General features: G+C 37.7%; 1 protein-coding gene across 2 annotated transcripts in view; it reads right to left on the bottom strand.

The window, feature by feature from the left end:
* LOC126418869 (fatty acid synthase-like) overlaps positions 1–27,024 on the bottom strand; it is a 431,809-nt gene that overhangs the window by 386,891 nt on the left and 17,894 nt on the right. For both annotated transcript variants that reach the window (XM_050085866.1, XM_050085867.1), the window contains exon 2: positions 6,423–6,658. In XM_050085866.1, coding sequence (XP_049941823.1) covers positions 6,423–6,639 — 217 coding nt within the window. In that variant the 5' untranslated portion in view covers positions 6,640–6,658. The remainder of the gene's footprint in view (positions 1–6,422; positions 6,659–27,024) is intronic.

Consider the following 27,024-nt stretch of genomic DNA (forward strand, 5'->3'; position numbering starts at 1 on the left):
AGGGGGGTGGGGGGGGGGGGGGGAATTAAGCATATATTGAAAGGATAGGCTGGTGGGAAATGGAGGTGGTGTATTCGTCACAGTAGACAAGTAGACAAGAAACTGAAACCCACTGAGATGGAAATTGAAACTACATGTGAGATTGTTTGGACAAGACTCACTATAAGGGGTAGGGTAAAATGGTAATTGGATCATTCTGTCACCCACCAGACTCATATCCTAATATAAAACTTTAGAGAAAATCCCATTCATTTGTAAGTAAGTTCCCTAGTAACACTGTAATTACCAGTGGAGCTTTTCATCATCCAACAATCAAATAGGAAAATTCCAGTTTTGTTAGCAGTGATGTGGTAAGCCATCCTATGAAACATTACTAAATGTCTTCTCTGAAAACAACCTGCAGCAGGTAGTTCAAAACCCAACTCATGATGAAAATGTATTGGATTAAACTAGATAAAAAGTCATCAGTGTCATATCTCAATAAGAAACTTGAAAGTTTCAGCACAGGGCAGGAACATGCAGAGGAAGTATGGCTTCAGTTTAAAAGGATGGTTGACAATGCACTGGGTAGATCTGTAGCCAGTAGAAGAGTTCATAATGGAAGGGAAAAAACAGAAACTACTGCGTACAGGTAATAATGTAAATCATACCGTAGGACTGCAGACAAGGAAATGCTGAATGAAACATATTTGGTTGACTATCAGAATATTGTAAATGATCTTTCACAAAACCTAAAGAAATTCTGGTCATGTGTAGAGGCAGTCAGTGGCACCAAAGTTAGCATCCAGTCCATAGCAAATGAGACAGGAACTGAAATTTAGGGTAGCTAAGCAAATGATGAAATCTTTAACTATGTTTTCAAATGTTTCATTATAAAGAAAACCCAGGAGAACAGCACCAATTTAATCCTTATACCACTGAAAATATGAGTGAAATAAATATTAGTATAAGTTGAAATTATTAAAATTGAATAGAGTCCAGAGCCCGATGGAATCCCAATCAGATTCTATGCTGAATTAGGGGCTCAGTTAGCCCCTCTTCTAACTAGAGTCTCTTGTACATTCCTGGAACAAAAAGCCATTATCATTAGTTGGAATAAGCACAGGTCACATCTGTCTACAAGAAAGCTATAGAAGTGATCCACAAAATTACTATCCAATATCCTTGACATTGATCTGTCGCAGAATCTTAGTCAATGTTCTGAGCTCAAATATATTGAAGTACTTTGAACAGAATGACCTACTCCACACCAATCAGCATGGACTCTGAAAACATCAGTCCTGTGAAACTCAACTCATATTTTTCTCATGAGATCCTGAAAACTTTGGATCAAGGCAGTCAGGTAGATGCAGTATTTCTTGATTTCTGAAAAGCATTCACTCATTACAAAAACTATGCTCATTGTCAAAAGTATGATCACATGGGGTATCAAGAGAAATTTGTGATTGGAATGAGGACTTAAGACACAGCATATTATCTTGGATGGACAGACATTTTCAGATGTAGAAGTAACTTCAGGTGTGATCCAGGGAAGTGTTGGGATACTTGCTGTTCATGCTGTATAATAATGACCTTACAGACAGTATTAATAGTATCCTCAGACTTTTTGCAGATGATGCAATTACCTGTAATGAAGTTCAAAAGAAGCTACATAAATATCCAGTCAGGTCTAGAAAGATTTCAAAGTGATGCAATGATTGGCAACTTGCTTTAAATGTTCAGAAATGTAAAAGTGTGCAGTTCAAACCACAAAAAATGCTGTATTTTATTACTATAATATTAGTGAGTCAGGGTTGGAATTGACCAACTCATATAAATACTTAGGCATAACATTCCGCAGGGTATAAATGGAACAATCACATGGGCTTTGTTGTGGGTAAAGCTGGTGGTAGAGTTCAGTTTATTGGTAGAATACTGGCGAACTGCAATCAGTCCATAAAAGATATTGCTTACAATTTACTCACATGACTTATCCTAGAATACTGCTCACGTTTGTGGGCCATACCATATAGGACTAACATGGAGTATTGAATGTATATAGAGAAGGGCAGCAAGAATGGTGACAGGTTTGTCTGGCTCATGGGAGAGTGTGACAGAGCTGCTGAAGAAGGTGAACTGGAATGCTCTTTAAGATGAACATAAACGACCCCAAGAAAGTCTACTAACAAAGTTTCAAGAACCAGCTTTAAATGGTGATACTAGGAATATACTACAACCCTGGCATATCACTTGCATAGGGTTAGTGAGAATGAGATTAGAATAACTGCAGCATGCACAGAGGTATTCAAACAGTCATTCTTTCCACACTCCACACATGAATGGAATGGGAAGAAACCCTAATAACTGGTATAATGGGATGTATTCTCTGTCATGCACTTTATGGAGTATAGATGTAGATATTCAGAAGTATGGAGCTTGCTCTGTCTGGCTAACCTGAGTCAGCTTTTTCTAAATTATTTCAGGCAAATGCTGTGATCATTTCTTCACCAAGGCCACTGCTATCTATCTGTCCTAATTGTCTATCTGTCCTAACCTCATCACAACATATGCATATATTATGCATGTTTGTATATTTTGAGCTATTTTCATTGGATTATGATAACAAATCTTATATCATTGTGAGATGATCTCTGGATGAATAAATATATCAAATCAAATCTAATCAATGAGGAACTAATGGGTCAATCCATATGAAGTGGTCCAGTGATGGTTGCTTGGCCATTTTAAAATATTTTATTTTGTTTTATAAGTGGTTTCCCTATATTTGAGAAGTTCAAAACCGTTTTTTAAAATAATTTATCTTGCACCTGTACTGGATGGCGGCCATTTTTATTCGACGGAGTGCGATGATTTTTCACTCTGGAGACATTAGCAAAAATTTGAATATCTCTGCACTGGATTAAGTTACAACATTGCAATTCACATGATTGTTATTACAAAAGTGTACTCTACAACATTGTCCATTACACAAACATAACCAGTCAAAATAACCTCCAAAATATGGTATCCAAATTTTCAAAAATCCGTTTTCTAGGCCCAAAAATAACAAACAAGGAGTGATTTATGAGAGTCTATTTTTTCCTATAGTTAGATATCACACGCTACTAGCCTCATATAGAGCAAGAACACTTACAAATGTTCCCTTAATTTTTTACAAATTTTTGAAATTTGAAAATTTTCATTTTTTGTCAAGTGTGGGGTTAGTTATCTCAGGTGGGACTGAATATAAAAATATCATTTTTGCACAGTTTGTACACCTATATGGCAGCAATGTACTGTAAAAATTTCAAAATTGATATCTGACTGTGAACAAAGATATGAATTTTTGAAAATGAGGAAATAATTCACATTACTCTACAACTGATCTTATGGCTGTTGCCTATTTAAATGGTTTATTGTTTCATTGTAATAAAATTTAATTGTGACCTATATTTAGTTAACACTATCACTCAATATTCATTTAGACTATTTATTTTTAATAATGCAATATTAAACAATAGGATATTTTGCTTTTGTTCTATGGTAATAAAAATGCCCATTTACCTCTAGGTTTATTGTCAATAAAGAAGTACATTATTGCTGGGTGTAGCATCGTTGTAGTCAGTCTGTTCTGAAACCTCTGTTAGTGTGGATGTACATACTTCATTGAGAGTGTAGAATGTGTTATGTGCTTTGTTCTGTGTGTAATTTGTAATTAATTTTGAGATATTAACTGGAATGCAATAACATGGATGAATAGTGCTCTGTTGGACAGATAGCAGGTGAAGTGTGTCACCAAACAGTTTACAGTTCAGTTTCAAAAAACTTGAAAAACGTCAATGACTTTGATGAAGTTAGACAAACTTTGTTTAAATTTTGAGTAAGTTCTTCTGTAACACCAGTGATTGTGTATCATGAGAAGAAATATATTCTGAAGTACAACCACATTTTTGGAAAGAAGTGCTGTGATCCACTTAAAGTTCATAAAAAGCCTATTACTAAAGGTTTGAGGGAAATAAAACTTGAACATTTGTCCTTGTTACGTGAGCTTCCCAAGTGAAACATAATGTGATTCCTGGAAATTCCCTGTGCCCAAATTGTTACTCAAAAATATTTGTTGTGAATCCAGAACCAGAATCATGTAACCTTGTTAATGACATTTATATTCCTAATGAGGAAGCTGTTAGCATATGGGATTTTGCGTGTTCTAAGTTAGACATACCTCCTGCTTTGAAAATAATAAAATTAAGTAGCAGAAAAAGAAAAGCAGCTATTGAAAATAAGGTACAACAAATTTCAGACAAAATTAGAAAAGACTTGCAATCAAGCTTTAATAATACAGATACCAGCACTACTTCTAAAGAAGAAGAAAACCTACCACCAGCATCATCTGACACTGAATATTTGAGCTTAATAGAGAAATTAAAAATTAAATGTTCAGTGACATCTAAAGAGGAAAAAGTTAAAATTTTAAGTTTACTCCCTGACTTGTGGTCAAGAGAAAAAAAAATAGGTCATGAATTCAATATTTCTCATCATTTGGTTAAACTAACCCAAAAATTAGTGAAAGAGCAAGGCATTTCTCCAGTTTTAGGAAAGAAGAAAGGAGTATGTATAAGTGAAGAAATAATTAAAAAGATCCAGCAGTTTTTTGAAGATGGTGAAAACAATAGAATGTGCCCAGGTTGCAAATATAGCAAAAAAAGTTGTTATAAATGGAGTTAAAGTAACAAAGCAGAAACGACTAGTGCTGTCAAATTTAAATGAACTTTATGTAGTCTTCAAAAATTCTCATCCTGAATGCAAAGTTGGAAGGTCAAAATTTTGTGAACTCTGCCCTACGTGGTGTATTTTGGCTGGATCCTCAGGGACACACTCCATATGTGTTTGTTTGTTTATATCATCAAAATGTCAAAATGATTATTGCAGGTGCAAAACTTGGTGATCTTAACTACAAAGAGTTACTAGATTTAATGGTCTGTGACACTAACAGTTATGACTGCATGATAAGTTTGTGTAATAAATACCCTGGTAAGGAAACTGTTATTGAATGGTTTCACAAATATGATGACGAAATGCCAGACAGTATTACCTTCAAACAGTTGGTCACAACTGACAGGGCAGAAATGGTAACAGTGGTTAAATCTCAGGAAGAGTACTTGAAAGCTTTAATTGATAACTTACAAAAACTCAAAAGTCACCACTTGTGCAACACGATGACGAAATTGTATTTATGAGATGTTGGTTCAAAATTTCTGAACATTCTGAAGACATGCCTCAGATTTCAAGGTCAACCCTCCTTCACCATGTCATAGGGACGATATATTACAAAAAGTTTTAAGTGTGGTAGTGCCAAAACGTCTACAGGTAAAAGATGTCCAAAAACTGAAAGAACCGGTTTAGCCTTAACATTCCTTCAGCACTACCATGAAGAGAGAGAGGAATTACTGAACAGAATCATGCCTGGGCATGAGAGATAGGTGTAGCATGTGAACTCGTGAGACTAGGTAACAGTCCAAGCAGTGGGTGGACACTTATTTTCCAAACGAGTCCAAAAAATTCAACCAAACTACAAAACGATGGTTAAAGCTTCTTTGAGATCAGAAAACAATTTTGACAACAGATTTTGTGAGAGTAAGACATGAGAATACTGCGACATTACAGATTTTTTAAGAGTGTTAAAAAAATCCAAAAGGCACAGATGAATACCAAAGGTATCATTCACTTTTATGATGATGCGTGACCTATATCACAAATAGAAGAAAAACAAAACTCACATTTTTTGAATGGGGAATTTTTCAGGATTCTCTCTGTAGTCTGACTTGGCACCAAGTGATCCTCCTCTCTTCTCCAAGATGAAGGCCTGACTGGCTACTCAGTGTTTCATGACCAACTATGAGTGCTAGGATGCCGTCAGCAACTGACTGAGGCACTTGGTGGTAGAATTCTTTAATGAAGGAATAAAGAAGACGATGTCAAATGTTTGAATTTGGGTGGTGACTCTAAGGAGAAGTAATGTCAACATATAAGTACAGATTGTACATAAAAATGTATCTGTTTTTTTTTTTCCCCCTTTTTTAATAGCCAGTTGAAGATTACTTCATGAATACCTCTTTTACAGCAGTTCGCTAATCACATGACTTACATTTCAATGAAGGTGAAAAAAAAAGAGAGAGAACTGGAAACATTATAAACAACCTTGGCACTTGAAATGTAGAACATCCAGAAATCCACAACAGAGGAAAATGCAATACCTACAAAACTTAAAAAAGTAGACAGAATCAACTGCTATGCCTTTGAGTAATGTGATACAAAACACATGTTAGTACAGGTTTAGTTCTAAAAGAATACTCATACAACATAATTATGCATGCAACACAAAAATGCTAGTAGCAATATTGGATAAATAATCAGATATTTCAGTGAAACAAAATGTTACCGACCTCCTTGCCGGTCACGTCCATAATCAGTCATCAGATCAGGTAAGTTCTTAAGATTATCCTGGAGCTCATAGAGTCCAACACTTTTTGGAAAGTGTCCAGATATACCACTAATGACCAGCTCCTCACCAGGAGGTGGTGATGCCAGTTTCTTCCCAGCAGTAATAAATTCTGCATAGACATCTGATCCGGCCGCTGAGCTGTCTGAAGCTTTGGTCATTGTGGAAAGTCTTGTTACACTATAATCAGAATACAGAGTTTCATTAATCTTTATTTCACTTTACTCACAGAATATTAGTGAAATATGGATTGCACACAAAATATCTTATTACTGTGCGTCACCAGTATCTGGAACAATTTGTACTTCTAAAACTAAAAATATTTAAAATACATAAATCATGATGGTCATTGAAACACCCAAAAAGCCTCTCTGGTTCATACGACAAATACGTTTCAAATGCTACCTGTCACTGATAATGATTTGAACTAGCTGCAAACATTTTCCCTGTTCCAGATGATGCCTCTCTGCTTGCAAGGTACATGTACCCATATAGAGTAGGATTATCGGTGGTTGGAGGCTCTAATGTTATGTTATTAGGCATGTGATGGAGCCTTCTAGGGAGATGGCTGCCAAGGATGAGAAGAAATGCAGTTTGCACTGTGTGTGCATCCCAGATGTGGAGTGGGTCTTACCAGATGCCATGAACAGCATAGGGTGCAACCAACTGCAGGTAGTGGCTCTTGTCAGTACCAATGATGTGCACTGTTTCAGATCACAAAAAATTTTCTTTGGTTTCCAGCAGCTATCTGAAGTAAAGACAACCAGTTTTGCTTGAAAGATGAAAGTGAAGCTCACCACCTGCGTCATTATTGACAGGTCCAATTACAGTACTTTTGTACAGAACCAAGTGAAGGTCCTGAATCAGAAGCTCAAACTGTTGCGTCACTGTGCAAGCTGCAGCTTTCTTGACATACATCATAGGGTAGAAGGGTATCAGTATCCATCATTTGGATTCGCAGCTCCTCATGTTTACTGTGTTTGCACTTAAAATTGTTGGATGTAAGGTCCACCAGTTATGCAAAACACATCCATTAAATAGATCAGGAGCCCACTACATACATGAGATGGTTACATGGGTAGTGGAGACAGTATGGAGTGGACTGGGGAGATTTTACAGGTTACAAGGTCTCAGAAAAGTACCAACAGGAGCACAGCCTCCAAAAGAGCAGGTCAAACACAGGACAGGGGTACACCTAGAACATATTGGTATCACTGTTGTAAATTGTCATACTTGTGGTGGGAAACATTCAGAGCTCCACGCGCTCATTGAAGATGCTGAAGCAGAAATCATTATCACCTACTCAAAATTAGCTATGTGCTGTTGGAGGTAAGTTAAAACCAAAGTTTTTACCAACAACCCAATGGTCTACAGAAAGTATAAAGCAAAATAAGTTGGTGGTGCCATGTTTGTTGCTGTTACCTTGTAGAAAAATCAAAGCAGATAGCAGTGTCTTAAAATTCATTGAATAAATATAAACAGTTTTCTATCAGAAAAGTTTTCAGTTTTGTCTAAAAATCAATCCCCTTGCATGTTCTTAGATAGTTTGGTAGTTTGTTACACCAAATCTAAGAATATCACATTTTCTTTGTATGGAGTCAGCACAGTGATGGCTTTTGCACATGTTAGAAATAATAATACGACAATAATTACATTCAAGAAATATGTTACATAGTACAATTGTTCCTCCTTCATTTTTAATTTGGTTGTTTTCCAAAAGTGATTATATTTTGTTCTGATGTTATGACCACGCAGACAAGTGTACTTGAAAACTGCAGTTAGCTGACTCATAAAAAACTTTTTAAAGTATACATTAGCTGCAAGGCCCCATAATTAAATAGCATAGTTAAGAAAGCAGTAAGTTGTTTTACAGTATGTTACTTTTAATTTTTGGCTAGGAACTATTTCTGTGTGCTGGCTATGGAGATATAAGCCAGTACTGACTTTTCCACATACAAAATAAATATGGTTTGTCTTTGCAGATTCTCATCAATGTACACATCCAGAAACCTTCAGCTGCCAGTTTCTGTTGCTGGAAAAAAAAATTACTACACTTGGAGAGACAACATTGATTTTGATGTGATAATAGCATACACCATATGGGGAATAGCAGATGGTCTGATAATGGTTTCAGTGTCGTCTGCCAATAGATAGCATTATGGCATAGCTATGAGAGCTCCATCTGTATCTACCCTAATGGACAGAAGCCTCAGTGTGGTGCAAAAGTGTGAAGCAAGCAGGCAACCATGCCACAGAGATGCACTCATGCTTCCTACAGCCAAAATAGCAAGTTTGAAAGAGGTCAAACTGTGGCCTTCAAAGTGATGGAATAGTCTTTTTGGAGAACTGCCACACAAGTTGAACGTGCTGCAACAATGTTGAAACAATGCTGGTATCAGTGGTATTGTTGAACATTTACAAACATGCAAGTGAGGTTCTGTATGTCAACACTGCACAGATGTCCGCCAGGATCATCACATTGTAAGGGCAGCAGTGGCAGATCATAGAGCTACCACATCACAAAAAAGACGGCTTGTGAATTCAGATGAGTCAACACGAACTATTGCAAACTGGTTATTAGCATTGGGACTACAAGCATGCACACCTCTAGCCCGTCTTCCACTCGCGCTACAGCATTAACATGCACGGCTCAAAGAGTGCCATCAGAAGATCACTTGGAAGAAGAATGGCGAGCAGTAGTCTTCAGCAAAGAAAGCATGCAGGTGATGGTCATTTGTACTTACAACACAGACCTGGTGAATGTTGTCTCATAGAGTGCATACGGCCAAGAAACACTGACCCCATCACATGTCTTACAGACTGGGGTGCGATAAGCTACAACTTATAGCGTCCCCAGTGCCAAATTTTTATCATGTAGCCGTAAAATAATAATTTCTCTGTGTAGGTTTAGATTGCAAAGAAATAATTTATGACAGAATGATCTAAAGAGACGACAAGTTACACTCTTTTGTTAATTTTTTAGTCGACCTTACTTCTTCACTTGTCTTTATGGTGACAGGTGGACATCTTGCGAGTACTGGCAAATGTAAGCATATTTGTATGAGTTAAGCATATAATATACTGATTTAATATTATTGTGCACTTTTAATTTGTAAGAGGTGATCCCGATTTCATGTCCGCCTTCCTCAAATTAACCTGCATTCAAGTAATTTACAGTTCAACAATCGCAGCGGCTGATGCAGCCAACGACGCCATTACGTGGCGATATTAACTTATGAAAAATTAGCGGCAGCGGAAAACTCACCCACTATTAGCATAATATTAATTTTTCTCCACAGCCGCACGAAGTTGCAGTAATGCTTAGCTTTAAGATTCTTATTTTCAGTACCATAGCCGAGACCCAGAGCCAGGACTCCGACTACAATACAATGGTCAATGGAGGTAAGAAAAATACTCTCGCGCGTGTGTGGGCTGCAATTTTAATTAATAACTAAAGATTTCTTGCTTTAAAGTGAACTGACTAGCCGAGGAAAGTAATATGAAAAGTTTATTACATTGTTCAACTTAAATATCATTTTTATTAAGGCCCACCACGTAAGTCGGCAACAATCAAAAAATAATAATAACAATAATAATATATATATTAAATTACGACGGCCGACGGACGGGAGATTGGCGCCGCAACTTTGGGGCCCGATTAATATGATTCTATTGTAATGAATGTAATTATGTATGTGTCTAATTGTTGTAAAATATTAATGCTTGTATGAATTCTTTTACATGTACAACAACAAAACCACACCCTGAGGAGATCTGGAGAGGAAAAAGTGTAGAAAAGAAAAAGGATTGCGAGAAAGAAAAATAAGTAAGGTAAGGCCTATTGTGCAAGCATCGTGTGTAGCTCTGTGCGGAATATCGAACCCATGTGCACATGAGATACCTTTGGTGTTTTGTGTATTTATGTGTTTATTTTTGGAGGGGATAATTATTCGTTTTGTTTATTTATATGTTTATTTTTGGAGGGGATAATTAATTTTGTGTGTATCAGTGTTAAAGATTTGTCAGTGGCTTAAAGTGAATTTAGTATGGGTAAGATAGGACAACCTAAAGCATCTGTACCAAAAGAACAAAATTCTGTTAATATGGAAAGTGAGGGTCATTTGCAATACGTAAACGAATCCCAAGCCACCGCCTCGGATAACATAATTTCCGGAGCGGGGGCGAGGATCTGTGGACGGTGAATGACGCTCCACAGCAGATTGGGAATAGAGTAACAACTCCCACTGCCTGGGCAGGGGGGCCAATTGAGTGCTAGATTAAGCGGGGCACCAGTATGCTCACCGATTGCAGACCCATTTGCAGAATTTCTGCGCAGGTTAGAAGAAAGAGATAGGGAAAGAGATCAGAAACTGGCTCAGATGCTCTATGAGCAAGAGCAACAAAGAGAACAGAAAGAAAGGGAAAAGGAAAGAATGTCAGAACAGAGGAAAAAAACAAAGAGTCGAAAAACTGGCTCAGATGCTGCGTGAGCAGGAGAAAAAATTAACGCAAAAGCTCATTGAGCAAGAGCAGCGCAGTGAAGCAAAACTCGACAGTATCCAAAGCGAACAAGCCGAGATGCGGGACACGTGCAAAGAAATACCCGATCTTGTGCAAAGCTTAGCCGGCGAAATGCAAAAATTACAGATATCGCAGGCTAGGTTTGAAGATAATGTCCAGACTTTAACCAACCGCGTAGATAATGTGGAGATAGATGCACGGAAAAGTATTGACGCATATTTGGAAGTGCAAGCTCAAAAAGTAGAAAAAGAATTAAATGAATGGCTAGAAGTAAAGGATCGCGAGATATCTGCAAAGATTGAAAGCGACGTAAAAACAGCTGTAGAACAAGCGACTGCGGCCGCGAGTGTAAATATTGACACTAGCGCTGCCGCACTACATGCCGAATTAACACAGATTAAGTCCCGTGTGACTGCGGAGTTGCCAAATTGGCAACAGGAGGTCGCGCGGAGACTGTCTGCGTTGGAAAGCAATGTAAACAGTGGCGGACAGATCATGAATCCGACTCCGCGTACTGATTACTGTAATAACGCTGACGGTAGGCAGGGTGCGAGTGCGCAACCGCAACCTAATGCGAATTATGAGCACGAACAACATGCGATACCGTGCAGCGCACATCACGAAGTGATGAATGTCCCAGAATGTAGCAATCAGACGTGCAAAAAAGAGGACAATGTAATAAAACACAGGACATTCCAACGTTTCAATAGCGAAAAACGAAATGTCCACCCTGTTGTATTTATTAAGAGCTTCAGGAATGTGTTTCCCAGGACATGGACGGAAAGACAAGGAATACAGTTCGTGGTCTCCTTTATTCAAGATGACGCGGCACTGTGGGCCACCGACGTGTCCGACAAATGTCTAACGATGCAATAGTTTGAAGGTGCATTCTTGCAAAAATTCTGTTCCGATAGTGTCCAAGAAAGACTACGAAAGGAGTTGTACAGTCCAGAAATGTACAATCCTAAGATGGGAATGTTACGCAAATATTTCGAAAAGTATATAAACAAAACTTGGACGAGCCAATGTCCGATCGTGACATAATCAGATTAATAAAAATGAAGTTGCCCAGTGAAATTAAAAAATATTTCATCAATGTGCTGGAATACAATATAGAACAATTCATGGAAATAGTGGATTCTGTTGACTTATTGATCGAAGATATGAAAACCGAAAACGAGTGGAACCATGCAGGCTGTAATCAACAAAAAGCCAATTACAATAGCAGCCACAGTAATGGTAGTAACTTAGTACCAAATGGTAACGGGAATAGGGAAGAGCACCGGCAACAGAATCGAGGCACAAACAGTGGCAATGGTTATAACAGCAACGGTTACAATCGTCTAAATCGAAAGAGACATCATGATGGACGCATGAGTAATGGATATAATGGTAACGGCACTCCGCAATGGCGGAACAACCGAAACCAGTGGCGTGGTAGGAATGAACCGACACCACAGTGGCAACAAAACACAACACCACAATGGAACGCCAACCCTGGTCCATCACAGAACATGTCAGGAAGTTACAACCGACCACCGCAAAACCAGAGCCATACACAGTATCAAAATACGCCATCGGGGAGGCAGGGCGGCCAACCCAGCAGTAGCAACAACAACAACCAGAACCACAATGTGAGGTTAGTGGAAGTGACAGACAACTGTCAACCCACTAATGCTCATCCGTTAAACTAAAGACAGCCACAATACGCTCTCCGTTGTTGGCTGCAGGATGGTGTAGTGAGGGCAGATTCACGGATGACAGCCATAAACTTTGTATGCTGAGATACAATGAGGGAATAAAAATAGAAAAGGAACTTGTAGACATACCGCAGAAATGTAACCGAACCGACAAAAGTGTTGTGCAGGCTATATTGCAAGCAGATATTTACGGAGCACCAATACAGATAATAGTCGATACCGGTGCGTCAACCAATGTCATGAGTGCAAATTTTTACAAGTACTTGAGTCAAAATAATAGAATACCAGTATTGCCAGTGAAGAATTGTCGTGTAACAGGTGCAATAGGTGCACAATCTCATATCACAAAGCACCTGGTGCGAGTCGAGTTTACGGTAGGAAATGAAGCAATGAAAAGCTCGTTCCTAGTAGTTAAGGGATTAGGTGTTGCTTGCATCCTGGGGATGGAATTTTTACGCCAGAGGGACGCAAAAATCGACCTCTTGCGCGGGGAAATAAGCCTTATGAATGAGGGTAGACGGGTAATTTTGCCATTGTTGAGGACACGGGAAGTGCACGGTAAATATTGCCGGAACTTTCAGTCGAGATTCGAAGGAATACAGGTAATGAATGTATATTCTGACTTAAGTACAAGACAAGCATGTTATAAAGAGTTTATTACTGAAGACAGAGAGGAAAAAAGGAAACTGATAGCCATGAAAGTTAGGGAGTCAGAACATTTGACTGAAGCACAACAAAACGAATTGACTCAGCTACTTACAGATTATGAGAATGTGTTTTCGGAAAAACCCGGGGTTATCGAGGGCTACACCTATAACATCGAAGTGGTACCTCACGATACTTTCTGTCACGCAAACTACACCATCCCGTGGTCAAAGAAGGAGGCAGTTACGAAGGAAACAAGAAAAATACTTACAAAGACTTAAAGAAGTTTGCTCAGTAGAGCAACTTTTACATATGTGAATAATAGGTTAAGTTTATAGTGTATTTTTTTTGTGAGTAAATGTTCAGATTTTAGTGTAACATTTAAAGACAATGAGGCACACAAGATTAGTGCGATTCAATTTTGTAGATGTTAAGGAATAATAGTATTTTTAAACAATTGCATTTTGAAAAAAAAATGAACGTACATTTAAGAATATTTTAAAAATTTCATGTTGAAAAATGCTAAAAAAAATATTTAAAAAAAAAATTTCAATAGCATGTAATGATGACAGAATTTTTCATTAGAGAGTCATGAATATTTTTGAACTGTAGTAGTAATGAAACTTATGAAAATTTAATATTATAATGTATATGTTGTTCCATGTATTTATGTCTATACCGATCTTGAAATATGCTCAATCATAATTTACTTAAAAATATGAGTGCAGGGTGTACATCACCCAAGGTACCTCATGTGTTGTGGACAAGGTACAAAGCAAATCAGTAAATGCGACTACCGCTAAGCACTGTTAAAATATATTGCCATCTGCTAAGGCAGAGATTTACACGAATTTATAGTGTAAACAAAAGTCACAAATCAAACACCAATCTAGGAACTTGCACGCTAGGCCTAGATTATAAAATGTGTACGATAATGCGAGAGGCAAAGTTTTGTAAAGTCGAGCCTGGCTCTGGAGGGCAACTACGCAATGACATTATTGACAGGTCCAATTACAGTACTTTTGTACAGAACCAAGTGAAGGTCCTGAATCAGAAGCTCAAACTGTTGCGTCACTGTGCAAGCTGCAGCTTTCTTGACATACATCATAGGGTAGAAGGGTATCAGTATCCATCATTTGGATTCGCAGCTCCTCATGTTTACTGTGTTTGCACTTAAAATTGTTGGATGTAAGGTCCACCAGTTATGCAAAACACATCCATTAAATAGATCAGGAGCCCACTACATACATGAGATGGTTACATGGGTAGTGGAGACAGTATGGAGTGGACTGGGGAGATTTTACAGGTTACAAGGTCTCAGAAAAGTACCAACAGGAGCACAGCCTCCAAAAGAGCAGGTCAAACACAGGACAGGGGTACACCTAGAACATATTGGTATCACTGTTGTAAATTGTCATACTTGTGGTGGGAAACATTCAGAGCTCCACGCGCTCATTGAAGATGCTGAAGCAGAAATCATTATCACCTACTCAAAATTAGCTATGTGCTGTTGGAGGTAAGTTAAAACCAAAGTTTTTACCAACAACCCAATGGTCTACAGAAAGTATAAAGCAAAATAAGTTGGTGGTGCCATGTTTGTTGCTGTTACCTTGTAGAAAAATCAAAGCAGATAGCAGTGTCTTAAAATTCATTGAATAAATATAAACAGTTTTCTATCAGAAAAGTTTTCAGTTTTGTCTAAAAATCAATCCCCTTGCATGTTCTTAGATAGTTTGGTAGTTTGTTACACCAAATCTAAGAATATCACATTTTCTTTGTATGGAGTCAGCACAGTGATGGCTTTTGCACATGTTAGAAATAATAATACGACAATAATTACATTCAAGAAATATGTTACATAGTACAATTGTTCCTCCTTCATTTTTAATTTGGTTGTTTTCCAAAAGTGATTATATTTTGTTCTGATGTTATGACCACGCAGACAAGTGTACTTGAAAACTGCAGTTAGCTGACTCATAAAAAACTTTTTAAAGTATACATTAGCTGCAAGGCCCCATAATTAAATAGCATAGTTAAGAAAGCAGTAAGTTGTTTTACAGTATGTTACTTTTAATTTTTGGCTAGGAACTATTTCTGTGTGCTGGCTATGGAGATATAAGCCAGTACTGACTTTTCCACATACAAAATAAATATGGTTTGTCTTTGCAGATTCTCATCAATGTACACATCCAGAAACCTTCAGCTGCCAGTTTCTGTTGCTGGAAAAAAAAATTACTACACTTGGAGAGACAACATTGATTTTGATGTGATAATAGCATACACCATATGGGGAATAGCAGATGGTCTGATAATGGTTTCAGTGTCGTCTGCCAATAGATAGCATTATGGCATAGCTATGAGAGCTCCATCTGTATCTACCCTAATGGACAGAAGCCTCAGTGTGGTGCAAAAGTGTGAAGCAAGCAGGCAACCATGCCACAGAGATGCACTCATGCTTCCTACAGCCAAAATAGCAAGTTTGAAAGAGGTCAAACTGTGGCCTTCAAAGTGATGGAATAGTCTTTTTGGAGAACTGCCACACAAGTTGAACGTGCTGCAACAATGTTGAAACAATGCTGGTATCAGTGGTATTGTTGAACATTTACAAACATGCAAGTGAGGTTCTGTATGTCAACACTGCACAGATGTCCGCCAGGATCATCACATTGTAAGGGCAGCAGTGGCAGATCATAGAGCTACCACATCACAAAAAAGACGGCTTGTGAATTCAGATGAGTCAACACGAACTATTGCAAACTGGTTATTAGCATTGGGACTACAGGCATGCACACCTCTAGCCCGTCTTCCACTCGCACTACAGCATTAACATGCACGGCTCAAAGAGTGCCATCAGAAGATCACTTGGAAGAAGAATGGCGAGCAGTAGTCTTCAGCGAAGAAAGCATGCAGGTGATGGTCATTTGTACTTACAACACAGACCTGGTGAATGTTGTCTCATAGAGTGCATACGGCCAAGAAACACTGACCCCATCCCGTGTCTTACAGACTGGGGTGCAATAAGCTACAACTCTCATTCACTTTTGGTGTTTCTGGAGGGGACAATAACTAGAACTAGTGCCTGATAAATGTAGAATGTTGTTGGACCCATCCTTTTTTTCCATTCTTCCAACAGGAAGATGATGTCTTGTTGCAACAGGACAGTGCTTGCCCGCACACAGCCCATGAAACTCAAAGTGCTCTGCAAGACATGTAGCAGCTTCCCTGACCAGCACAATCTCTGGACTTGTCTCCAATTGTGCATGTGTGCAGTATAATGGGATGAAAAATGACTAATGTAACTCATCAGCCAACAACTCTTACAGAACTACATCAACAGGTCAAGCAGATATGGCATAACATACACCAGGACAGTATTCACTGTCCATACAATTGACTGGATAGCAGAATCAGTGCCTGCATTGCTGCTTGTGGAGGTTATACGCTGTACTAACACAGGTGTTTCAGCAAGGATTCCAACACAAATTTTAAAGGCGTGATAATTCACGTAGGGACAAACTCTATTAGAAGCAGCAGACAAGAAGAAATCATAAATGATATTCGTAATGTAATTCGATCAACCAAAGGTTTGTTTACAAGCTCCAGAATTGTTATCAACGGAATTCTACAAAGAAGATCGGTGAGTAACGCGTATACAAACAAAATAAACACCGGCATTAGGGAACAGTGCGACGAACTTGGTGTTGTGTTTGTTGACCCAAATAAATTTCTCGACGACAAATGTCTGGGTAGGGATGGCCTGCACCTAAACAGACTAGGTGCAATGTCTTTCAGTAAAATGCTCTTGGATTTATGTAAAATTATAAAAAATAAGGGAAACTAATACGGTCTGCAGGGGGTGACTATCCAAGAATAACATATGCAAACAAAAAACGTGAGTGTAATCGTAATAAGGAAGCAGTTGAACCAAAACAGAACGACATTAAAACGAAAAAAAGTGGGAATGCAAATAGCGGTGGAAAAAATTACTTAACAGTTGTTCACCAAAATATATGTTCCCTAGCAAATAAGACCCAACAGCTAGAAGTGGAGCTGGAGTCTACAGAGTGCTCAGTTGTTTGTCTCACTGAGCATTGGTGCAATGAGGCTGATATTAATCAGTTAGTCTTGCAGTCTTATAATTTAGCGTGTGCATACTGTAGGACTTCTATGAAGTGTGGAGGGTGTTGTATTTATGTATAACAAAATTATCAGTATAAGACCAGAAGCGATTTATGTGTAATCAGTGAAGAGCAACATTTTGAACTGGCAGCAGTTGAAATCAGGGACCAATACAGGTGTAGGAATTTGATTATCTTATGTATATACAGATCTCCTAGTGGAGACTTCAATATCTTTTTCTCCAAACTTAATCATGTTCTTGACAAGATATCCACTCCAAAGAACCACATTCTCATATGTGGAGACCTAAATGTGGATAAACTGAATCCTGATTCTACATGGGACTCATTACAAAGTCTTGCTCAAAGTTTCAATTTAGTTCCAATGGTTAACAGTGCAACCAGAATAACAAAATACTCAAAGACAGCTGTTGATCAGGTATTAACAGATTTAGGCAAAGAAAACTGTGAGGTGGTGGTAGCAGAGCTAGGATTATCTGATCACTCAGCTCAAATCATTAATATAAAAGTGGCTCCAGAAGAAACAAAGAAAATGCATATTTACAGACGAATTTTTTCTAAAAAAAATAGATATGAGTTTGCCAAACAGATAGCAGGACAAACATGGGACTCAGTATACTCAGAGGTAGATGCAAATGAAAAATTCAAAAATTTCATGACATTGTTTAAATTAAATTTTGAAGAAACATTTCCTAAAGTATTATGTCCATTACCAACAGCAGGAAAAAGCAAGTAGGTCACAAAAGGAATCAAAAAATCATCTGAAACACTAAAGTACCTGAGCTCCATTAAACACAGCCAAACTAATCCTGCTTTCTCACTCTTTTATAAAAGATATAGGAAAACATATAGGAAAATATTGTTTGCAGCAAAGAGAGCTCATAACTCCAAAATAGTGCACTCTGCTGAAAACAAAAATAAGGCAGTATGGAAGATTGTGAAGCAGGAAACTGGTACCAGGAAAATGAATCTGTCAAACTTGAAAATCAAAGAGGAAGGGACTTTAATAAAAGACCCAATATATTTGGCAAACTATATAAATGATTATTTTAGTAGCATAGGAATAAAATTACAGGAAAATTTTCTAACAGCCCCTCAGGTCAAAAAGCCAAATAATGGTGTATCACACTCAATGGTGTTATTCCCTACAACACAGGAAGAAGTCTATAAAGCAGTCAGCAAACTGAAAAACAAAAACTCAGCTGGTCTGGATGAAGTCCCCATTTTTATAATTAAGGACTGTATCAAGAGCCTACTTCCACTTTTAGTTGATATTATAAATCAATCTTTCAAGCAGGGCTACTTTCCAGACTATTTAAAATATGCAAAATTACTACCTCTCTTCAAAAAAGGTGATGCAGGAATAATTGAAAATTATAGGCCAATTTCTCTACTATCATGCTTTGCAAAAATATTAGAAACTATTATGAAAGATAGGCTAATCAATTATTTAAATAAATACAACTTACTGTCTGTTGACCAGTTTGGATTTCGATCAGGGAAAAGCACAGAATCAGCAACAGCACACCTCACAAAACACATTCTAGAAGCATTAGATAAAGGGAACTACACAACAGGTATATTTCTTGATCTAACTAAAGCGTTTGATACAGTAGACCACAACATATTGTTAAATAAGTTAGATGAACTTGGAATTAGGGGACTTGTGAAAAAGTGGTTCCAGTCATATCTAAAAAATAGAAGACAGATAACTGAAATCTCACATATTTCAAGTTGCTCAAACTATATTGTAAAGTATACTTCAGACCCAAATTATGTAAATATAGGTGTCCCACAGGGTAGTGTCCTTGGCCCAGTACTATTCCTCATTTACATAAACGACTTCCCACAGAGCATCAAGCATGGACAAACAATATTGTTTGCAGATGACTCAAATGTTCTAATCAGTGACAAATCACCAGATGCACTAAAAGAAAAAGCCGAACAAACACTAAACAGTGTACGTGAGTGGGCATCCAATAATAAACTAACACTAAATCTTAAAAAAAAAAATGCTGTTAACTTCTATGTCTGCAAAAAACCACACTTTAACAACTTTAAGTTAAACAATGAAACTATAGAATGTGTAGACTACACAAAATTTCTTGGTATGCATATTGACAGTCAGTTAAAGTGGGAAGAACATATTAAAATACTTAGTAACAGAATCGCTACAGCATGCTATGCTCTGAGAATTCTGACTGCAGTTTGTGATACTACATGTGTCAGATCTGTATATTTTTCTTATATCCACTCTGTTATTACCTATGGAATAATATTTTGGGGAGTCAACAGTAAAAATATTCAAATAGTTTTCAAATTACAAAAAAGAGCAATTCGTATAATAACCAAGAGTGGCAGTAGGGCTCACTGCCTTGAACATTTCCAAAAGCTGGAAATCCTAACTGTCCCCTGTGAATACATTTTTCAAAGTGTTATGTATGTAAAAAAAAATATTGACTGCTATATGAAAAATTCATTAGTACACAGCTATGAAACTAGAAACCAATTCAATCTGCATCTAGAGAGGAAAAATAAAGTTAAAACTCAGCAGAGCTTGTTGTACAATGCTGTTAAATTATATAATAAATTACCCCAAAAAATAAGAGATATTGACACAATCGGACAGTTCAAAACAAAACTAAAATTTTTTTTATTAAATAAAAGTTATTACGCAGTAACGGACTATCTGAATTAAAACATGTAGTGTAATTAAAGTAGCCTGCATTGTAATACATGAGGAAATAATTCTGATATGTAATCAAAAATTGTACAGTACTATAAGAAAATTACAAATTACACAAGGATATAAAACTAATTTAAGATACCTCAAAAATGTGTGTAAATACTAATTTTATGTGTATAATTGTAGGTATATTGTATTGTATACGATTTTGCTGACGAAATCCACACAATGTAAATTGTTACATGGATTAATAAAGAAATCAATCAAAACCTAGTACCTCAGAACTGCTCGTGCTATTGATCTGTAAATGTAATCATTTCGTGTACTCTATATGTGCTGTTGCAACAATAAATCTTGAGTGAATTGGAAACCTCTAAAAGGGTGTATTAATGGTTCTCCAGTAGTGTATACTACTTCTAACATTGTGGTGATGCCTGCCTGTTTGAAATGCCAGTAATTGAGATTTAGCAACATTCACCTTGCACCTCTAATTGATGAAGTGTTTTGTTAATCCTGTTTGTTACCCCACTAGCAGCAAAAGATTCTAACTCCTTACATTATCTACCACAGAAGAATATTATAATGTCATCTGCGTGGCTTATAATATGTGAGTTAATGGGTTGTACAATATCACTATGCACAAATGTTAAGAATACTAGTAGCAAGACACAATCAATACCTGTGTGAAAGCAATGGTAATTTTACCAAGAACAGAGCCACAAAATTGAAGTTACTGTACCAAAAGCAGTCTTCTGAAGTTCACTCAACAATGAAGATTTAGTTCCTACTCTAGAATTTGAATCATGAGCAGCTGCCAACTTGAGCAATTTGGAAGTGGATACCCTTATGGTAGCCAAACCAACTTTAGTCACTTTTCACAGGGAAGTCTCTGAATCCTTACTGTTTAACAAGTACGTTCCTTTCATAATATGTCGATGAAACAGCTCAATTTTTATCATATAGGCCCAAACTAGCAACCCCCCTCTCCTGGCTGCACAAGAGTAGCACAAAGTATTTATGGCCAGACAATGACTTAAACCATTTAAGCAGTACATGACAGGAAAGTTCTCAGAAGGTGCAAATTATATGTTCCATATTTAATTGGCATTCAGAATGACATGTGGCAAAGGTGGATGCTGTGAGTATACGCACCACCTAATCTGTCTGACTGTAGCACGAGCTCAGTAAGAGCTACATGCGCATTCCAGCTGCCTGACTGCAATCCAATATGTTATTATCCACCTGACCACAACAAATCAGCACTAGTTACTTGCCAGATGACTGAATCCAGAACCAGTGCGGTGAGAGCTACATTTTGTGTGTGACCTACAATGTGGTATGAGGCACCCACTGCCACACAACACTGGTACAGAGCATCCTCCACAATGCAACACTAGCACACAGCACCCTCTACCATGCAGCTTTGGTACAAGACACTGACACGAAACATTATCATGAAGCACATTCTGCCACACACATTGGTAAGGAGCACCCACTTCCACATAACTCTGGTAAGATGCCCCTATGTCACACAACATCAGTAAAAAGCATCCTTCACCACTTAACATTTGTACAAAGCTTCTTCTGCCATGTAATGATTTGAAGTACCCTCTGCTATGTAGCACTTGTACGGAGCACACATGAGCTAAAGCGATTCCAAGCCATTCTGCCACGCACAGTCAGATAACAACAGTGGCGTTTTCTTAGTGGCACAAGATGCTAAATCGTCATAGTTCAGTCAGTTTGTACTAAATGTTTATAAATGATAATAAACAGACCTTCCTCATAAAACACTCTATTTATCTGTAAAACTCTATGAAAATGCCTACGGTACCTCCTGATGTTAGCCATAACATACAGACTAAACTGAGGTAAGGGTGTTCAGTTTACGTGTGTATAGAAGATAGATAGATAGATAGATGCTCAATTAAACATCTGTATTCACAGACTGGAAAGTTGCACAGGTCAATCTAGTACACAGGGAAGGAATTAGAGACCCGAATTAGAGACCCATATCATTGACACTTATTATTAATAGAATTTTGGTGTATATACATTATGAAATACCTCCAAGAAAGACACATAACCAGCACAGACTTCAAAAATATAATTCTTGTGAATCACAAGTGCTTCTTTATTCACACAGATTAAAGATGCAACCAACAGGAAATCTCAAGTTAATTCCATATTTATAGATTTCCAGAAGGCTTTTGATACAGTTCCTCACAAGCAGCTTCCAATCAAATGGCATGCCTATGGAGTCTGTGACTGGATTCAAGGCCACAGTTCATAGTAACTAGTGGGAAGTCATGTACCAAAACCAAAACTATATCTGAGGTTCTCCACAGAAGCATTATAGGACTTTATTGTTCCTGATGTTTGTAAAAGATTTTTTCTTGGAAGAAATTTCTGCAATTTGGCTGTAAATTATTTATTTCACAGATGATGATTTCATATTTATAGTCATTCTCAACTGCTTGTTGAAATGTCAGAATATATTTGATTTGTCTGTGACATGTCACTGTCGAGAAAACACATTTCTGGTCTTATAGACCATTTGTCGTATTACATATTGAAGACACATAATCCAGCTGATGCCAGGAGCAAAATCAGTCTAGGAACTTTTTGGATGGACAGTGTATACCCTACCAGGTCTGGTAACAACAATAAACATGACTAGCGCTAATGCTCTGGTGGCCACTCTACCTGATGCAGGGAACTGCAATTTAATCATTTCATATATACCAATGATGTGCACAGGTAGGATATTACATTGATATATGATCATGTCTGCTAAGTGCTTCACATTTTTTCTTGGCAGGCAGTGAACATTGCATGCATGTCTGCTTGAGTAGTTATTTTTGGAAGTGATACCAGGCATGACCTCCAAATATACCCCAGTGCTGTACAAACCATTTTCAGTTTTCTTGTCATGTCAAATCTGGGGAAAACATCAAGCATTCAATGACTCACAGGCAGATGGAGAAAATAGACTTCTTCTTTAAAACCTGTACAGGGGAAATTGAACAATGCCTCTGGGCCCAATGGAATCCCTATGAGGTTCTATATCCAATTTGTGGCTGTGTTAAGCCCTCTGTTAACTATAATCTTTCATTGATTCCTTGAATAAAAATCCATGCCCAGTGCTTGGAAGAAAGCACAAGTCATACCTGTCTACAAGAAAGGTAATGAAAATGATGAACAAAACTACCATGCAATATCCTTGACATCAGTTTGTTGTAGAATATTAGAACATATTTTGATCTTAAACATAATGAGGTGTCTCAAAGCAAATGACCTCCCCCATGCCACCGGGCATGACCTCCAAATATACCCCAGTGCTGTACAAACCATTTTCAGTTTTCTTGTTATGTCAAATCTTGGGAAAACATCAAGCATTCAATGATTGCCCTCCACTGACTTCATCAGTAGTCGCTGGCAGTCAGTTGCTGCTGATGTTGATGGAGGTAATTGTCGAAGGCCTGATGAAAAATCACAAGATGCAGGTCTAAAGCTTCATGTTTTACCCAGATTTGACAAGACACGAAAACTGAGAATGTGTTATTGGCCTACACAAGAATGTCATAGTGAGAACTTCATTCTTAGCTCACAGTGTTATTTGATATCATTATATTTCCTATTTTGCTCCTGTCATGTCAGAATACAAAGAAGTAACGGTATGTCACATTTCAGAAAGGTATGTAGTATGTACCTAGTGATGGAGTGATTCAGCTTCTTGTAATACTGGGATCATTACAAGAGCCAATAAGAGAAAACTAAGAGAATAGCAAAGATATAAGTAAGACAGAAGTAGAGGAAGGATTTATTCTCTAATGCTTTGAGTGGACAGAACAGCTGAGTTGGAGACACTGAGTGAACACAGAGAAGGATAGCAAATGGAGTACTTAACAGAAGTGCTATACGACATGTAATGATAGAAACTCGAAGAAAAATTGTCTGATATGACATGCAAATCTACTTGGGGAATTTCAAGAATCAATGTTCAAGTCTGAATCTCTGAACATTCTCATCAGATCCTATAACTTCACTCTCTGCACATTGTCTTATGAGACAGGCAGTTGAGCTAGATGTAAACTGAATTAACAACCATCAGTTTACTATAATGGTGAGAATGTGTGAAGTTTTTTGGCATGTTGGCACACTTGTTTAGGCAAATTCTAGGTTAGCCTCATCTCCAACTCTGAGCCACAATACATAAGCAGTAAAAATATCAATGCACAAGGAACACTGTTTACATGACTCACAGGCAGATGGAGGAAATGGACTTCCTCTTTAAAACCTGTACAGGGGAAATTGAACAATGCCTCTGAGCCCAATGGAATCGCTATGAGGTTCTATATCCAATTTGTGGCTGTGTTAAGCCCTCTGTTAACTATAATCTTTCATTGATTCCTTGAATAAAAACCCATGCCCAGAGCGTGGAAGAAAGCACAAGTCATACCTGTCTACAAGAAAGGTAATGAAAGTGATGCACAAAACTACCATACAATATCCTTGACATCAGTTTGTTGTAGAATATTAGAACATATTTTGATCTTAAACATAATGAGGTGTCTCAAAAAGAATGACCTCCCCCATGCCACCCAGCATGGATCTCAAAAACATGGATCGTGTAAGACCTAACTCACATATTTTCCACATGACACACTGAAAGCCATGGATCAAGGCTGTCAGATAGGTAGAGCATTTCTTGATTTCTGAAAGACACTTTACTTAGTATCACACCTAAGCTTATTATCAGAAGTATGATCATGTGAGGTATCAAGTGAAATTTGTGACTGGATTGAGAATTTTTTGGTACGGAAGACGCAGCATATTATCTTGGATGGAGCATCATCCTCAGGTGTAGAAGTAGTTTTGGGTGTGCCCAGGGAAATGTGTGTGGCTTCTGCTGTTCATGTTGTATGGTAATGACCTTGTATACAATATTAAAAGTAACCTTAATAGTAACATGATGCAGTTATGTACAATGAAGGATGACAGTTTGTGAGAAGCTGCACAAATACTGAGTCAGGACCTGATAAGATTTCAAATTGGTGCAAAGACTGGCAACTTGTTCCAAATGTTCGAAAATATAAAACTGTGCACTTCACAAAACAAAATAACATAATATCCTATGACTACAGTATCTGTATGGAATGATCACATAGGCTCAGTCATGGGAAAATAGATAACAGACTTAGCTTTATTGGTAGAATTCTAGGGAAATGCACTGAGTCTACAAAGAAGATTGCTTACAAATCATTCGTGCAATCCATTCTAGGATACTGCTTAAGTGTGTGGGACCTGTACCAAACAGGACTAACAGGGAGCATTGAACATATACAGAGAAGGGCAACACAAATAATCACAAGTTAGTTTGACCTGCAGAAGAGTGTCGCAGAGACACTGAAACAAATGAACTGGCAGACACTTGAAGACAGATGTAAGCTATCCTGGAAAAACCTAATCACAAAGTTGGAAGAACTGGCTCTAAACAGTAAGTCCAAGGATATACTACAATCTCCTACATAACACTCCAGTAAGGGTCATGAGAATAAGATTAGATTAATTGAAGCATGCACAGAGGCACTTAAATAGTCATTCATCCCGTATGTACTCCTTATGTGGATGAAATGGGAAAAAGCCCTAATAAGTAGTAAAATAGGATGTACCCTCTGTCACACACTTCCCCCATGGTTTACAGTGTATAAATATAGGTGTATGAGGGGCAGCCAAATGAAAACTGAACACCTGGCACAACAGGACCATGGGAGGGTTCCAATAAAAAGTAATCACCATGTGTGTTAAGACATTCAGGCCACTGGGGGAGGAGTCAATCAATTCCTGTTTCACAGAATACAGTAGGCCATGGATCCTGAACGACACTCACTCTTGCACCTCCTTGTCCAACAGAAACTGACATCCACATGTCTTCCTTCAGGTTGTCAAAGTTGTGAAAATCACATGGTAAAAGATCTGTGCTGCATGGAAGATTGTGCAGTGTTTTCAACCAAAGGGTAGACTTCGGGTGACTGAAAATGTAAGAGTGGGAATTATTGTGCAACAGGATGATTTTGTACCAGAGCATTCCTGGAGGTTTTGATTTATATCATGTCTCAGGTTCTGTGAAATGTCTTCACAGCACAGCACACTGATTATGGTTCCACATCAAGAAACTGATGAAGCAGAGGAATAATCCTGTCACATGATAGCGCTCGCCTCCATACTGGCAATCAGACAAAGGATATGCTTTGGTGATTTGATTTGGAAATACTACCACATCCTCCACACAGGCCAAATCTTTCACCATAATCATTCTATAGTCTGTTTTTGCAGGTGTTCAGTTTTCATTTGACTGTCCCTTACAGACAGTCAGAAACAAGCTGAGCTAGCTCACATATTTGCTAAGATAGAGCTCTAGCTTTACAGTGAATACCTTGAAACCTTAGCAACAAAAAATGCTTGCAAAAGAATGAAAATAAGCCCCAATTTTCTTGCAAGTATTATACATTCATATGACAGAGACAGGTTTCACAGTTCTTATGGCAATGAGCTCAAATAGCTTGGTTATCTCTGATCCACAACAACAGTACAGTAGCAGAAAAAGGTAACAAATATTAGGTTAGAAAACACTGTTTTACAAAGAAAAATCAAAGGTCCAGGATGAACAACAGAATTCTGGTGTAGTTTTTGTTAATGACATTTAAAAGAAACTAGGTAAAACAATCCATTAACCAGTACAGTACTAGTTACAGAAAGCTGGTTGAAACCTGAAACTGATAGCAGTGAGATTTTTGGGGAAAATTTAAGTGTATATTGAAAGGATAGACTAACGGGAAGGCTCATCTCTGA

The sequence above is a fragment of the Schistocerca serialis genome, chromosome 9, assembly GCF_023864345.2.
Source record: "Schistocerca serialis cubense isolate TAMUIC-IGC-003099 chromosome 9, iqSchSeri2.2, whole genome shotgun sequence".
NCBI lineage: Eukaryota > Metazoa > Arthropoda > Insecta > Orthoptera > Acrididae > Schistocerca > Schistocerca serialis.